This window comes from Salvia miltiorrhiza, chromosome 7, assembly GCF_028751815.1.
Source record: "Salvia miltiorrhiza cultivar Shanhuang (shh) chromosome 7, IMPLAD_Smil_shh, whole genome shotgun sequence".
Lineage (NCBI taxonomy): Eukaryota > Viridiplantae > Streptophyta > Magnoliopsida > Lamiales > Lamiaceae > Salvia > Salvia miltiorrhiza.
Genome location: NC_080393.1, coordinates 23,128,115 through 23,145,516, shown reverse-complemented (window position 1 = coordinate 23,145,516; position 17,402 = coordinate 23,128,115). Strand labels below are relative to the sequence as shown.

The 17,402-nt window shown below is 31.5% G+C and overlaps 1 protein-coding gene and 1 non-coding gene across 5 annotated transcripts; one reads left to right on the top strand and one right to left on the bottom strand.

Moving 5' to 3' along the window:
* Nucleotides 1-407: 407 nt before the first annotated feature.
* TRNAC-GCA (transfer RNA cysteine (anticodon GCA)) lies at nucleotides 408-478 on the top strand. The gene has a single exon. It is a non-coding gene; the product is annotated as a tRNA-Cys (tRNA).
* A 4,558-nt stretch (nucleotides 479-5,036) lies between these two features.
* LOC130993538 (MADS-box protein AGL42-like) lies at nucleotides 5,037-13,515 on the bottom strand. Of its 4 annotated transcripts, none has more exons than XM_057918464.1 (7): nucleotides 12,400-13,515; nucleotides 6,243-6,318; nucleotides 5,809-5,870; nucleotides 5,629-5,717; nucleotides 5,526-5,567; nucleotides 5,403-5,444; nucleotides 5,037-5,310 (listed from the first exon to the last, which is right to left on the bottom strand). In XM_057918464.1, exons 1-7 carry the CDS (start codon nucleotides 12,579-12,581, stop codon nucleotides 5,306-5,308), a joined length of 498 nt encoding a protein of 165 aa, XP_057774447.1. In that variant the 5' UTR covers nucleotides 12,582-13,515; the 3' UTR covers nucleotides 5,037-5,305. The 4 variants fall into 4 exon arrangements, with proteins under 4 accessions (XP_057774447.1, XP_057774446.1, XP_057774445.1 ...); XM_057918463.1 differs by having other exon boundaries at nucleotides 5,809-5,876; nucleotides 12,400-13,512; XM_057918462.1 differs by having other exon boundaries at nucleotides 5,629-5,728; nucleotides 12,400-13,506.
* Between the last annotated feature and the right edge of the window lie 3,887 nt (nucleotides 13,516-17,402).

The following is a 17,402-nucleotide window of genomic DNA, read 5'->3' as shown; positions in this document are numbered from 1 at the left end:
GGGGTTTACATATACTCATATGTTTTGTTATAATTGAAATTGAGAAATCTTTTTTAATTGAAAAATCAATACTGATTAGTTCTGCTTCCATTTTTATGTTGTCATTAGGAAAACACAATTTGAAATTCAAATCCCAGAATCGTTCATGAATTCCAAGTAAGGAGTCAATGGTTCAAATTTCTCGTCTGAAAAATACACATTTTTTTCTCAATAGAAAAACGAGAGAATGTTTTTAGCATTGTGTATTTTCAGATACTATACAATCAAAGGGATGGATCAAATCCAATCAAAAGGGGTATTTCTTTTTTTTTTAGTAAATAAAAGGATTAAGGAAAACAGAAGTCAAAATGCAAGTACAATAATAATTCCGTAATCCGGAAAAAATTGCACCTATTTTCTATCATTTTGGCGGCATGGCCGAGCGGTAAGGCGGGGGACTGCAAATCCTTTTTCCCCAGTTCAAATCCGGGTGTCGCCTGAATCCTGAATCACCAAAAAACTCGAAATCATAATCGATTTATTGGATGGATTTCTCAATAGTGTTCGGTAGAACCCATTTTTGACTCTGCGACATTAATTCCACTATTATTACTGAGGAATAATTCCTTCGTATTTATAGAGATTAGGGGACATAATGCACATGGATATAGTAAGTCTCGCTTGGGCTGCTTTAATGGTAGTCTTTACATTTTCCCTTTCACTCGTAGTGTGGGGAAGAAGTGGGCTTTAGAAGTACTACTAATTGAGTTCAGGAATCAAACCCGCTTGTTTTATAGATCGTTCTGCAACGCACTTTGGACTATTTAAAATCAAAACTCTGAATTTGGAATCCCATTGGATTCCAATGGAGTAATCTTGTACTTCGAAAAGAAAGGGATTCAGATGATTGGAAATTTATTCCAACCTAAAATTCTTCCGAAATTAAATGCAGTCGCTAATTACAGAGGGCAAAATGCTGTTGGTAATATTTTTAATTTATTTTATTTTATTTATTTATGTTATTGTATATCCACAATTTATTTTCGTATTTATACAGTATTGCATAATTTATACGAACTTCCCGGTCGGTCACCCATCTTAGTTGTGCTCTAAGTCAAGCATGCTTAACTTTGAAGTTCTTTTCGAGTTGTCACCAGTACAGAACACTCGTATTATTGATATATCTAGTACCTATTTATTCATTTAAAGTATACTTCAATATACGATATCATATATATTCATAACTTTAGAATATGTCGAGATGATATCCAAAAAATGTTGTTAATTACAGATTGGGCTCGTTTCCGTCCTTATTTTTATGTCGGAAAAATATTTATTTATTAACTTATTAATAATTTTTTTTTAGTTTATACATCATAAGTATTTTATCAATCTAGTAACAATCTTGAATTCTTACTAGGAATATTATCGTAGATTAGTGATGATTGATGAGTGAATCACAAATCAAATTAACATTCTTAAGTTATAATTATAAGTTTCTTACTAAGAATCTTGAATGCTTAGTAATAATATTAGATTAGTGATGATTGATGAGTGAATCACTAATCAAATTAACATTCTTAAGCTATAATTATAAGTTTCTTACTAAAATCTTGAATGCTTAGTAATAATATTAGATTAGTGATGATTGATGAGTAAATCACTAATCAAATTAACATTCTTAAGTTATAATTATACGATTCTTACTAAGAATCTTGAATTCTTAAGTAATATCTTACATTAGTGATGAGTGATGAGTGAATCACTAATCAAATTAACATTCTTAAGTTATAATTATAAGATTCTTACTAAGAATCTTGAATTTTTAGTAATAATCTTAGATTAGTGATGATTGATGAGTGAATCACTAATTAAATTAACACTCTTAAGTTATAATTATAAGTTTCTTACTAAGAATCTTGAATTCTTAGTAATAATCTTAGATTAGTAATAATCAATGTTTAAATTTTCACTTGTATTTCAATATATATTTAATTTTAATATTTTTGTATTATTATCTTTGACCAACTTATTAGATGATAAATGAAAAAAATAAATAAAAAAAAGGCTTGAAAAAAAAAAGTAATTACCGACGGCATTTGCAGTCAGTAATTAGCATTTGCCGTCGGTAATTAGCGGCGGCGGCACCGCCTTCGGTAATTTTGGCTGGACGGCGGTGGTGCTATCGCCGCATGCCGCCGGTAAATAGCGACGGCAATTGCCGTCGGTAATAAATAATATATATTTAAATTAGCGACGGCGCAACCGCCGCTAATTAGCGGCGGCTGTTTTGCCGTCGGTAATGCGCCGGTAATAGGCATAAGGCGGGTCGCCGTTTTTGCCGCTGCCCTGCCGTCGGTAATTGGCGGCGGCGGCGGCGCCGTCGTTATTTTTCGTCGCTATTTACGCATTTTTTTGTAGTGTAACTAATGAGATATATTTATAATTTTGGGCCCGCAAATTTTTGGGGCCCTGGGCCGTCGCCCGAGCTCACCCGCCCTGAAGACCAGCCCTGGCCCTTTCTAGCTAGGGTTGAACTTGACTATAGTGCATGTCCCATACCTCATGCAGCGTAGATGTACGCTGATCAATATGAAATTAGTTCGATCTGTTTGACTAAAATGATCCATTAAACTTTATTTATTTTTTATTTTTTTTATAAAGTTAAATTTAGTTATGTATCAGAATTTACCCACTATACAAACTGCAATCTTCACTAAGGACAACCTTTATTAAATTTATTGTTTGATTCATCCTTTTCTTCCAATACATTGTCTTACAGCTCATATTTCCAATCTCGAATTTTTCTTCGAAAGGTTAGAGGACTTTTCTGTAGCATAATTAAAGGCCAATTTATTTTTGAAACTCGATTCAAATGTCAAATCATAAAATATCATTGATTTTAAATAAAAAAAATGCTATGAAATTTTAATAGTACACATAAAATTAAAAAGATTCCAAAAATGACACAATATGTTGAAACATAAAATTATACCAACAACAAAATTACATAAAACAACAATACCAAATTGATAATACCAAATTATAGCTTGTGTCTTTTTTGGTATTAATACTGTGAGTAAAGTATCTACATACAATTAGTCTATACGATTTCTGTGACCTCGCCAGAGAAATGGGTCGCCAGCGGAATGGTGATTTCGCTGCTCTGACTCTGATTTCTCTGGCGATGCATTCCGCTGCTCTGGCGTTCGATTCCTCTGGCGTCTTGATTTCTCTGCTCTGGCTTTTCTCCCCTCTGACTGGTAGAATATGCAAGGGTGTTTAGTCTATAGCTGAGAGATCAGTTAGCAAATATGCAAGAGTTAAGGAGTTCAGTTTTAGGTTGATAAAATTAGTTAAAACAGATCCAACGGATCTGTTCCTTCATTCCAAAAGTCAGCGCGCAGCTCAAATCTTCTCAACTGCTATTTCTCTTGTTTAAATACCTAGATTAGTTGTTGAGTTGTTGCTTAAGAATTTCTATTACTGTAAATTAGTTGAGAGTGAGGATACATAGCAATCTTGATAGATTTGTAGGCTATACACTTCTTCTAGTGTTGAGAGTTTTCAATTGTAATTGTAAAGTTCTTGAGTGTTCATAGTGAAATAGAGTGGATCGTTTCTTCTCCGTGGATGTAGGATTGAAAAATCCGAACCACGTAAATCTTGTTTGTGTTCATTTCTTTTCTGTTCTTGCTGCGTTGATCGTTCAAGCAATTCCACAACAAATACGATGAATTTCAGTTTTTATTCCTTACTAATGCAAATGAATTTGACATATTATCAAAACTAAAAAGAAAAAGTATTCTGAAATATTATTTTATGCTGCAAAATACAACAGACGGTTGGGGATTGCCCAGGTTGGTCTTTGGTCTCATGATTAAATCGTTTTCCAAATGTTCAATTTTGCACTTATAGCCCCTTTTTCTTTTTCACTTTAATATTTTAACTTCTTCAAAATCTCAAAATCCAACACTATAGAGCACTCAACATCTTTAAAATCAAACAGCACGACAATAGTAGTAGCTAGCAGCTATATCATTTATCATCTTTCAACTCAATATTCCAACGTAAAATCCTACAGTTGAAAAGATTTCTCTTGTTAATTTTTCTGTTGTCTTATTCTTTCACTTTTACAGATTCTTTCGCCTTTGAAGATTTGAGTTATGGAACAAAATTATTTTCTATTTTAAAAGCAATCATAGCCATTGTTTTCAAAATTATTTTTGTGATTTTACTTATTTTGTGATTTGTGGACACTTTCGAAATCGAACTTTTGGATTATGATTAATTGGGATTTCGAACAATAGATTTTATTGACATGGTTATTTTCGGATGATTATTATGTTTTGGATTATCAAAATTTGAGTTTCATTTATTATTTTTTAAATCAGTGGTTATATTGATAAAATCGGAAATTGTGTTTAAAATTAGATAAGCCCCAATTTACTCTTTATAGCTCCCATAGTTAAATATAAGGTAAATTTCTAATTATTATTTTAAATAGTGCTATAAAAAATAAAATGGGGCTATTGATAGAATCACCCAATAGCATAAAAATATCTAAATAAATTCCCGGTCCACTAAAAATTTCAAGATAACGGCCCAACTAAACATTGGACGAAGCTACTGGGCCCTTTTATACAGTTGAGCCCAACTAGAAGAGCAAGTCCCAATACTTCCAAAATTCTCATTCTCGCCCTTTTCCTACGTTTTAAGCTTCCAAAAATAAATAAATAAAATAAAATCTCAACGAGAAATGAAATACCCCATTACAATTGATGTCACATAATTTATTTTTCTATTACTAATGGCCAATAAATATATTGAACAACAAAATTACACTTAGCCCATGTTTGGTTGGGTGTTTTTAGAGGTTGTAAAAGGAATCAATTAATTGAATCCATTACTCATTGTTTGGTTTGGGTAATGAGTTGACCATTACCCTTACTTGAGGGTAACCCAATTATCCAGTTTGTTATCCCTCAAAATAGAGGAAAAACAAAAGGAAAGAGAACCCCTTACTAATAATTCATTTCCATTGTTAAACCAAACACTCAATAAAAATAATGGTTATTATTACCATTCCACTCCTCTATTTGATTCCATTCCCTTTCCATTCATCTACTTGAACCAAACGAGCACTTATTATGTAAGGTATATATTTACGATATATACTTGGATGTATGCCTGTAGAAAAGAAAAAAAAACATATTTTTAATTGGCTGAGAAATCTTGAACATTCCTTGTTGTTGGTGGGCCGATGAACAATTCAGTCACAACCTCGGAGCTCAGTGTGCCTTGCCTTTCTTTCTGTTCCCTCAATTCACACTGCACATTAATATTCATTCCAAATAACTAATTCCAAACTTAAATAAACTCACCCACATGACAAACAATTATTATATGTCAAACAATCTTACCTTTTGTCGCAACTTGGAATTTTCTTCCAACAAATATTTTTCCTGAAATTTCAAAACAATTTAAAATTTTATGATTCTGAGGGAATAGCATTGTGTGTGTTGGATGCATGAACATAAAGATACCTTGGCTAGTAGTTTTTGTGTTTCCTCCATGAATAGTTGAGCCTAGAAAATGGAGTTAATTATCATCAAAATCAAATGAAGGTTGATCAAATGGTAGAATTACCTTTCTGGCCCTGATGTTGGTTAGGCTTAGGTGCAGCTGGTTTTCGGTTTCTTGAAGCTCTTGGAATGAGAAAGCTCCAAGATTTTGGCCTAAAAGCCTCCTGCACGTTAAATTAAGCTCTGTGTATTTCAAGGAAGAAACTTGTGAAAGAAGAGCAAAGGCAAAGGCGGAGAAGACAACCTTTGGGAATTCTCTAGTAGCTCTATCTTCTTCGTCATCAACACTGCTTCATGCTTTAAATACTGCAACTTTACCATCAGGGAACATTTAGATTTATTCATACATATAAAGTTTCAAATATGGTTGATCCAATCCAAGTGAGTGTGTAATGTGATTCATTTTGAATGAGCCCTTAAAATAAAAGATCACGACTTGCATTTATTTGGTCTTGGATATTAGAATTTCAATCCTTCTTGAGATTCAACACAATTTAATTTATCCCTTTCAGATTCTCACAACAAGCAGGCAAATTTTTCTACCGTAGAGTAGACTCATTCCAACTAGTTTTTCCTCCATCATTTATGTTAGTACATGAAGAAAAAAATGTGACAAGTTTTGATAGAGATTCAGATACATGTAAATATAATCGATAATAATAATTAAATTAAGCCAACCTGCATGCGTTGTTCAACTTCATTTCCCCGCTCTTCTCGTGCACGTTCAAGGTATCTCTCTATAGACTTTTGCATGCTAAAATTTCAACAAAATTATAAGCTGTGATGTATGATATAATTCAAAGTAATCAAAATGAAGGATTAATGCAATTTATTCTCTATCAAGTACTATTAGACAAGCATTCTTAGTACTATATATAGATAAGAATAAAATACAATATTGCAACGCAGAAGAAAATAGGAGATTTGTAGTGATAATTGCATAATAGTTTAACTGATAGGTGTAGAAACAATGACTATGCATTCAGTTAGATGAGAAATTAACACTGCTAAAAGCACTGCTACTTAGTTTAATAATCGAACAACGTCCAACATTAAAACAGCTACTGAGAAAAAAGAAATCATCAAGGTCCACATCAAAATTTAACAAGTAAGTGACAAACACAATATAGTACTCTCTCTGTCACTCATATTTATGCATACTTTTCATTTTTTGCACACTCTATTTTTAGACATTACTCCACACATAATTCTCACAATTTTACCTTTCCCAAAAAAAAATCACAATTTTACCTTTTAACTTACACTATTTATCAACAATGTACTTAACAATACCCTCAATATGGAACCCTTTCTACATATTTATGGAAGACGGATGGAGTAATACAAAAGTGCATAAAATTTCTAAAAATGGCTATATTTCCAATTAAGAGCACCGCTAGGTCTTTTACCCACCGTAGACATGAATTAACGGAATGCCAGATATATGGGTGCAGAAATAGCGTTATTCATATTCAATCCATATTATATCGAAGTTGTTTTTTTACCTTCATTTATCTATACTAGTAGGGATGTGCGTGTGATGCAAGTAAAAGTATTGAATTTCAATTATAAATATGTACGTAAAAAATAAATAAATCATATCACAATTTTGGAGAACTTTAGATTCATAGGGATTCTAATGTGATACTCCTTCTGTCCATGAAAAGTACTCCCTTCGTCCCATTACAAATGTCCCACTTTCTATAATGGAACGTTCCATTACAAATATCTCATTTCGTTTTGACAATATATTTTATCTCTATACTTAATATTTAAACAATTTTCACCAACTCATTTTATCTACTTTCTATACATTTCTTAATTTCCGTACCCAAAAGTAATGAGACATTTGTAATGGGACGAAGGGAGTATCATATTTTTGTTATTTTGGGGGTTCATAAAAATTATGTACTTTTCATTTTAAGACATGCCCTCACATCTTTTTCTTTTGTTTTGTACTTACAGATAGCCCTTATTTACAAAAAAATCATCATTAATCCAATTTCAACCACTCATTTCAAATTTTGATGGACCCTGGCTCTAGTGCATAAAAATCACGACTCATTTTATGAAAACCTGTACCCACCAAAAGTATCATACTTTTGATGGACGGATGGAGTATCAAATATACAAAGCCTATAAATATTAAATTATAAATTATTTTTAAAAATTAAAATAGGTAATAAGGATATTATAGGTATAATCAAATTTTATAAGAATATACACTTTTATTATAGTAATAATATACTATATGATATATCATATTGCACTATTGCCTTATAATATAAATATATAGGAAGGATATAATAGACAAATCAAATTTTGTAAAACTATTTTTTTTAACAATATGTATAGATTTTCATGTCTACTCCCTCTGTCCCATCAAAGTGTGCATGATTGTTGGTGGCACAAATTTTAATAAATGTTAGATTAATGTGTTATTAGTGGAAAAAGGAACCTATTTTTACTAGTAAAAGTGGTCTAAAAAAAGAAAATATACACTTTTATGGAATGGGGAGAGTATTTTTTAGCGCTTCTATTACTTTATAGTATATTGGTTTTATTATACCTTAGCTCTTAGTTTGGAATTGTAATTTAATTTGATTGTTTTATTATTTGGAAATATAACTATAGTTTCAAAATCTTACATAAGTAAATTATCTGCAACTTTTTCTTTTAGTTAATAAATTGGTAATGAGGTTATGATTTATAATCATGTCAAGTCTGTAGATCTACAATTGTAAACTGGCTTTATTTATCATGCTAACTAGGTTTCTAATTAGTTGTAGATTTGAGTTGGTAACTACTAACCAGGGTAAACTATATCCTTGTGATAAACTATAATCATATCTACTTCTTTTTTAGCAGAAAACCATATCTACTTCTTAGTTCTTCTGTTGTTACTTTTTAGTTATCAATTAATCACTGGGATTGATTTTCAATTGCTAAGGAATATAGTTAATTCCAGTTCCTAGTTAGTTATTTGGATTCGTATCATTATGACTTACAATTAATTATGTTTGAGTATTACTTTTTGATTTAATAATCACTATTAAATTAAAGAAACATATTTTGTAATTTAGTAAAATAGGTGGATTATCAAATAGAAAATCCACTTTTATAACTAAAAATCACTTTGCACCATTGATCTTAGTATGATTTATAATCATTATTAAAATAAAAATTACTGTAATATGTATAACATTATTATCATTTTATAGAAATTAATCATATAATGTATTAGTCTAAGATATAAAGAAACATTATCATAGAAAAACTATTATTGAAATAAAACGATAATCCACTTAGACAACTAATCTTGACAATTTATTTAGTCGATTCATTTTTTAATTATTATAAGAGTTTGTTTACTTTCAAGTGTAAGGAAGGGACAAGCTCCATTTACAACTTTATAAAAGTACTTCGTTTGTTTTAATATAATTAAGAATTCGAGCAGATCGTAAATTTTTTTGAGCAGCACACTTTTTCTTGGGCAAAGTATATATATATATATATATATATATATATATATATATATATATATATATATATATATTTGATAAATTACATAAGTAAATAAAGAAATTTAAAGACCGCACAACGGTGGATTCGAATCTAGGACGTCAGGCCTTGGTCATTAACCACCCTAGGCTAAGTACAATTTTATACTTAAGGAAGAGTGTTATAGTTCTATACTAAATTCTTATATAAAGAGTGATATAAATATATTATCACTCAAAATAAATAAAATATAAAGATATATTTTCCACTTTAAATGATGAATTTATACCTTATATATTATCCCTCTATTAAGAAGGATATATAAAAAACAAAGAGGGAAAAAGATCAGAAAATTGAGAGAGACTGAGAGTAGAGAGAGAACGGGAAAGATAGAGAGATGAGTTAAATTGTAGTATATATTTTGAGGAAAAATTAAAAGACGATAAAAATATACAATATGAGAAAATATTATCACTTATAACTTGTGATATTATTATCATGAATTTAAGTGAAAAAAGACTGCTCGAGAAAATTTTATTTTCTATCCGAAAAAAAAATTCAACTAAAAAAACGTGAAAAGAATGAAAAAAGGATGGAAATATATGTATTCCACCATTTTCAATAAAAAAAAACGCACCCTGAAGGAAAATTTGTACGGATCTTACTAGTTGGTAAATATGTATCTACTTATATAGACCCCTCAAGAAATATAGGATCCACCACCCTCACACGGCTTCTTTTTCTTTTGGGTGTGTGTTCTCTTTACTTGATAAATTCATCATGAAAAGAGGGATAATAAAAATTCATTTTTTAAAATTTTATTGTTTCTTTTCCCTTATTTTCTATAAAAAAGAATTATATTCTTTCTCATCCCTTCTTTTCACTCTAAGGAAGGATAATATTATCCCTTTATTTTTGGTGTGATAATATTATCCCTATTTAAAGTGAAAATAAGGAATGAAAAAAAGATAAAATTTTCTTATGTAGAAAATGAGGAGAAAAAAAAAGAGATTTAAAGGGTAAAAAATTTGCTTTTCTTTTCTCATGATAAATTTATCAATTAAATAGCACACATTTTTAATAGAAATGCCTCCATATTTTGCAAAGGGTGGGTTTTATTTAAGTAATTCAAATCCTGTTTCCTTTATATATGTTCAAAGTACTCACGTTTCACTATTAAATTCATTATTTAATAAAATCTATATAAATATAAAAGTTAGTATAAATATAATGAACGTGATTAAGATTTTTAATTTATTAAAAATTGAAACTTAAAAGAATTATACATGTACCTTTATCTTTGGAATAATCAAGTATTAACTATAAGAATTGCAAGTTAAATTGGATATATTGAACCTTAATTAGTAATTTTATAATTGAACTAAATCAATTAAAATTGAAGAATATTTGTTTAATAATATAAAACACGAGTGAAACACCAATAAATGAGTTGATTATATATAAATACATATACACTGTTGCTTAAAAGCATAATAAAAAAAATGAAATTACGATTAAATATATATTAATTGAAGCATGGTAGGATGCGCGAATAAATAGTCACCTAGGTTGAGCAAGTAGCAAATTCTTGATATATTAATTGTTTTTTGAACAACTGAAACTAAAAAGGATCAAAAGATCACCAGATTCACCACCAAAAAAAAATTAATAAAAATTCCACTGGTAATATGAGCCTAGGTTGCTATTATATGTGTCATAAGAATTAGTGATATAATTTGATGATGTAGCTAATTACTAATAATTATACTTTCAAACGCCACTAATTTTTATGACACGAATATTAGCTATTAAACCTCATGTCATTATTAAAAAAAATTATGTAGTGGAGGTTAATTATTTACGAAGAATATGACGGATGAATGAATAGCAAAATATCAGAAAATTATACATGTAGTTACCGATTTCTATAATTTGTAATAACAATATAACTGGTACTGATTTTTATCATGTTCTGACTTCTGTGGCTTATTTATCAACTGATATCTGTAAAAACCATAAATCTCTCTCTAAATTTACATTTTTTTTTGAACTGGTTTCCTATATTTAGTTTGCTAACTAAAATGATGGAAATCAAAGGTCAGATACCAATATCTTAATACTTAAAAGTTCGAAAAATAAGTGACTGCATGTATGATTAGTTTACCCATCAAATACCAAATGTAACCATAATCAAGGTACAAGTGCTACATTAATGAGTGAAGGTAAATAAAAAAAGTGGAAAATACAATTTATGGATCTCCTTCACAACCAAAAAATAATAATTACTGAGATTACATATGCACCTTCAAAACAATGCCTCAAGAACTCAGATTTTCAAGAACTTCAGTCAGATGTAGAAGAAGCTGGTAGGTAAGCAATTTTTATGTATACAACTTATCATTTACTCAGCCAGCTACCTAGTCTAATTGTACAATTAAAGTTGGGCAAATTAAATTTGAAATGTTGATACCATGCAACACCCAGAGATAAACCTAAAGCCAACCAACTTTTGAAGCTTGGTTAATTTAGTACAATAATATTACCTCATAAATTAGTATAAATTAATGTGAATAAACATAGACCGTAATGGTTCATAAAAATTCTTCCTAGTTGATAGCCGATTTTGTCATTTAACTGAACGCTATTAAGGCAGTTAAATGCTCAAGGGTCAAGGCACATGTATATTAATGCAACTACCTCACTCACTTTATAGCATTTATATTTATTGAAAATATTTGATCATCAGAATCATTTAGGTCACCCTTCAACTAAACGTTAGGAGTCAATCCATAATTCAAAAACTTGCAAATGTTTCGATCCTCTAACCTAATTTATTATTTTATTCATGTAGAATAAGTATTAACAAAGAGAGCAATTAGTGATATACATAATTAGCAGGCATAATGTGATTGCAATTTGCAAAATAAGCATCCTAGCTAGCTAATTAACATCAACGATCAGAAACTTGATGAAGATCATCATTATAATATTGTGGTGAACTCCAATAAGTATCGATTTCTCCACTCTTTATACTAGACAAAATATAATACTCCATTTGAAACAACAAGTACCTAAAGGCACACAGCCACACATTAATTGAAAGAAATTACTGTGCCCAATGTACTTGGAGTCAATATTTTGAATCATCATAGAGCCATACATAACAGTAATATAAGTACAAGAGCAAGTGATGAATTAAAGCATAGTATAACAAAGACTGATCAAAGTTAATTAAGCACATTAAATAGTTGTGAAGGAATGAATCCACTCAATCCGAGTTGGTTGGTTGATTGCAAGAAAATTAAAAAATTAATGAGTGAAGATTAGAACCTACTTGGAGCTTGAGAACTCATAGAGTCTTCCTTTCTGAGAGAAGATGATCAAAGAAACTTCTGCATCGCAGAGTACTGAGAGCTCATACGCTTTCTTCAGCAGCCCATTTCTGCGCTTCGAAAACGTCACCTGCCTGCTTGTTGGATTTTCAATTCGCTTCATTTCCACCTTCCCTCTCACCATTTTTTTTCTTAATTTTTATTTCCCCTCTTTCTACCTGTCACTGGAATTGATTCTAGGAAAGTACGTTTTACCAAAAGAAAAAGGGAAAAAGAAAAACTCTCATGAATCCCAAGCCTCACCAACAAACTAGCTAGCAAGAACCCCAGAGAGAGAGAATCAGATGGAGAAATCAGTAAAGATATATATATATATATATATATATATATATATATATATATATATATATGGCTGAAAGAAAATAAGAAATTGTAGACCAGAGGAGTGGGGGACCTTCCAATTTACACAAAGCACAGTAATGACCCCTATAAACCCTAATGAATTTACAAGCCAAGAAATCAAAATGCAAGGCTCTAAGCTATGAACCCTAGATTTTTTTTTTCAAGAATTGACTTAACAAATACTGGCAAGAGATTACTCCGAAATAGGAAAACTAACAAACGAAACATTCCATAGAAAAATCAAAATCAACCGCAATAAATCAGTAGTACGGAGAAGAAGTACTTGAGCTGGAAACCACAATGGGGAAGTAGAGAGATATACATAGAATAAGAACAAGAGCAAGCCCTTGCTCAAAATCTCATCAAATGAAATGAGCCGAGAATATTTGAGCAACAAGAATAATACAATCCCCCTATAAAAAAAAAAGAGAATAATACCAAGGATTTTTTTTGGATTATTATTATTATTATTTTATCACAAATATCTGACAATTATTGATGAAGACAATCTCTTTATTTTCATACCGCAAATTAAAGAATCCAACCTTTCCATATTGATCATCATCTCGGTCGTCCTACGAAAAGGGAAAGCTACGCAAAGAGGGAAAACCCAAATAAATAAACAAACAAATAAATCGATGTTTTATTTTAAATTTTCTAAATATGTAAACTTGTTATAAAGAAATGGAACTTGACTGTTTACAGCTACTGTGGAAACATGAGCTTACACAAAAAGGAAATTTTAATGATAAATGAAGGCAGTAAATGGATGGGAGTTATAACATCAACATCATCATCATCGTACTTTGATGTGACGCGTCAACCAATCAGCTTCTGACAGCGCATCATATTGTACACCATATCGCGACCAATGGGAATCCCATTTGTCACGTGGCTCAACCTCTTTGGCTCAATTTTCCAGTATTGGCAACAAGTAAGTGGTGATAGGCAGCCCTTTATAAAATCAAATCATAGATTTGAATGTTAACGTTAAAAAGAAAAAAATGAATGTTAATGTTAAAAGAAGAAAAAAGAATTGGTTTCGCTCAAAAAGAAAAAAAAAATTGGAGGTAAGCATGTTAAATTGTCCTCCTTTCTTCCAAGAATTGGAGACTTGGAGTACTCGCTTTAAAATTTATATGCACTTTTTTTTGCACATTATCTCTTCATTTCACTATTTTAATTCCTTTTCACTTTTCATGTATATTAAGAAAATGTGATTAGTCCCCAAGGGGACACCAAGCGGTGCGACCTCCTGTATGTGAACAGTGAGGTCTCGAGTTCAAACCCCACTGCTCCCCCTCCCCAACTCCCTCAAGTCAAAAAAAAAAAATGTGATTAGTGAAAAGGATAGAGGGAGTAATTTTTATGTTTTCTAAGTGCTCAAAAGTAATGGGATAGAGGGAGTAATTTTTATGTTTTCATTTTTTATATCCTTATTTATTATTTTCACACATCATTTTCATATTTAAGTGAAACATTAAAAACGGTTAGTTTAGTAAATACTCCATCCGTCCGCCAAGATTATGTCACAATTACTATATCGGGCGTCCGTCAAAATTATGTCACTTTTCTTTTAAGGCAATGGTCCCACAATCCTCTTTAATATTTTATCCTTATTAACACTCTTTATTTACAAAAAACCCACCCAAAATTCAATCTCAACCACACATCTCATAAAGTGGTGGGACCATTTCTCCATTACATCAAAATCATCACCAATCTTATTAAATCCCATGCCCAAGCAATTTCACATAATCTTGGCGGACGTAGGGAGTAGTATTTTTATATAATATTAATTAAAAAAAGTGGACTATCTTTTTGGGACATCCCAAAATAGAATAAGGATAATTTCATGGGACAAATGACGTATTATTTACCTAGGGATGGCAATGGGTCGGATCTGGACCGGATCCTGCTTGGTCCAGATCCAGATCCATGTTTTTTTACTTAGATCAAGACCCGGTCCAGATCCATTGGATCCAAAAAAATTGGGATCCAGACCCAGATCCATTAGATGCACAGGGTCTCGGGTCCAGACCTAGATCCATATTATTTTCTTTTCTAAAATAATTGTGACTAAAATTAACATTTCGAATAAGCAATACTTAAATGTATTTCCTACATCAAATTACATTTAACTATCTTCTAATTGTCAATTGTAAGATCAACTTGTTTACTTCCATGATTACTAGTTTACTACTCTCTCCAAGGTTTACTCCAGTCACAGGTGCTAAATTGCATAAACATGTTTCGTGCCTAGTTTCACTTGCAATTAAAACTATCAATTCATCTGTATATATATTGCGTTTTCATCAAATAGATACATTTTACTTATCAAAACAATAAACAAGAAAAGAAAAAAAATATATAAAAATGAGCTTAGGGATGGAGAATTAAAAATAAAAATATTATATATTTAAATATAACTGGGTCCATGGACCGGATCTGGGTTTTATATCAACTATTCTAGATCCGGATCCGATTTTTTAGAGAGTGGTCTAGATCCGGTCCAGACCGGGTCCAAATTTTGCAAGGTCCAAATCCGGAAAAAAGGGTCTGGATCCGCGGATCTGGATCGGGTCTCGGATCCATTGCTATCCCTATATTTACCTACAATCTACTTAATAATAACCTTAATGTAGATCATTTCTTCACCATCAATACTCTAAACAATTTTTTCTTAAAACTAGTGCCAGAAGCACATATGCATAACCATTTTTTGCTATTTTAGGACGTCCATAAAAATTAGTCTATTTTCATTTCAGAAATTTTCTATCACATGATGAACTCATTTTCTCACTCACAATACAATTAATTGTCATTATTAACACTAATTTTATGTTGGGCCCCTTCCCCTCTCACAATACCCTCACTATTTTTATTAAAACTTGTGTTGTCTCATTTTAAGACTATTTTTTTGTTGACGTAGGGAGTACATAATTGAATAATTTTATTTATTAGAAAATTTATTTAAAAAGATTAATAATTAACTCAGGACCATGAATTAATCAACCATAGATCTTGATGATCTAAGGGTTGAAAATGATTCTTATTTTATATCTTAAGAAGTGTACTTATTTTAGCCCTCCCCTATATATATATATATATATATATATATATATATATATAGGGTCGCATTCAATGGAAACCATTTCTTATATAGAGAATGAAGACCAAATCAAGGCCATTCATCTCAATCCAATCAATGATCCAGATTATTTCCTGATTTAATTTTTCATGTAATTAAATAATGGTTAATTACATTTATTTAATCCAGAAAAGGGCAAAAACGTCCACTCAAATTCACTGAAATGTGGGATCACGTTGAACAAATCCCGAAAATTACTCTTTTCCCTGATCCGTCAATGAACATAACAGGTGAACATTAATATGTTCATTTGTTTTCCGACGAACATTAGTATGTTCATTTGTTTTTCTACGAACATATCGATGAACATTAATATGTTCATTTGTTTTTCTACGAACATATCATCCAGCATTAGTATGTTCATTCATTTTTCTACGAACATATCAACGAACATTAGTACGTTCATTAATATTTTCTACGAACATTAGGTTCTAACTCCTTAATCAACCAAATTTTTCCATTATTTTTGCAGAAATCAACCAACAAAATTTATACAAAGGTTCTACCTTTTAACATCCAACTGGACTTTACAACCAACAGAATTTACGAACATTGATTTTGTAGTACAGAACCACCAAAATGGTAAAATTCATCTCACAAAATCGAAAATAGGGGAAGTAGATTTTGGGGATCGAGGCTGGATGTGGAGGAATAGGGGTCAGACGTTGGGGAGGGAGATGAGGGAAATGGAAATATAGTCGACGGTGGTGATTTCTCTGTCCGGCGCTATTTTAACTCAGTAGGGGAGATCGGTTTCCATTAGGGCGTGGAGGCCGCTGCTGATTAGGGCTAAGCTGGTGTTGGCGGCGTCGAGGCCGTCGGCGAAGGGGTTGAATTGGCAGACGAGGACTCGAGCTAAGGTTAATTAGCGCCATTGATGCGCCTCTGGGATTGGAGGCGGCAGATCATGGATTGGGAAGGTGGCGGGGAGGAAGGCGGCGGAGCAGCAGCAGGGAGATGGAGGCGATTGGGAAGGTGGCGGGGAGGAAGGCAGCGGAGCAGCAGCAGGAGAGATGGAGGCGATTGGGAAGGTGGTGGGGAGGGAGGCGGCGGAGCAGTAGGAGAGATGGGGAGGCGGCGGAGCAGCAGAGATGAAGGCGGCGGGGGAGGGGGGAGAGTGATTGAGAGATAGAGATAGAGAGAGAGCGTGAATGAGAGAGAGTGAGTGAGATTAGGGTTAAATAGAAAATGACATGCTTAACCTTTTGATTATAAAATAAATGAAAATTAATAAAATTAATCAATTAAATTACCACCATTAGATTAAATTAGATCAAGGAACCAGATTTGGTCTTCATTCTCTATATAGGGGAGTGTTCTCCATTGAACTCTCCCATATATATATATATATATATATATATATATATATATATATATATATATATACATCTTAAAATAAGAAATAAGAGCAATTTTTAATGTATGAATTTTATGTAGAACACGTATGAATTT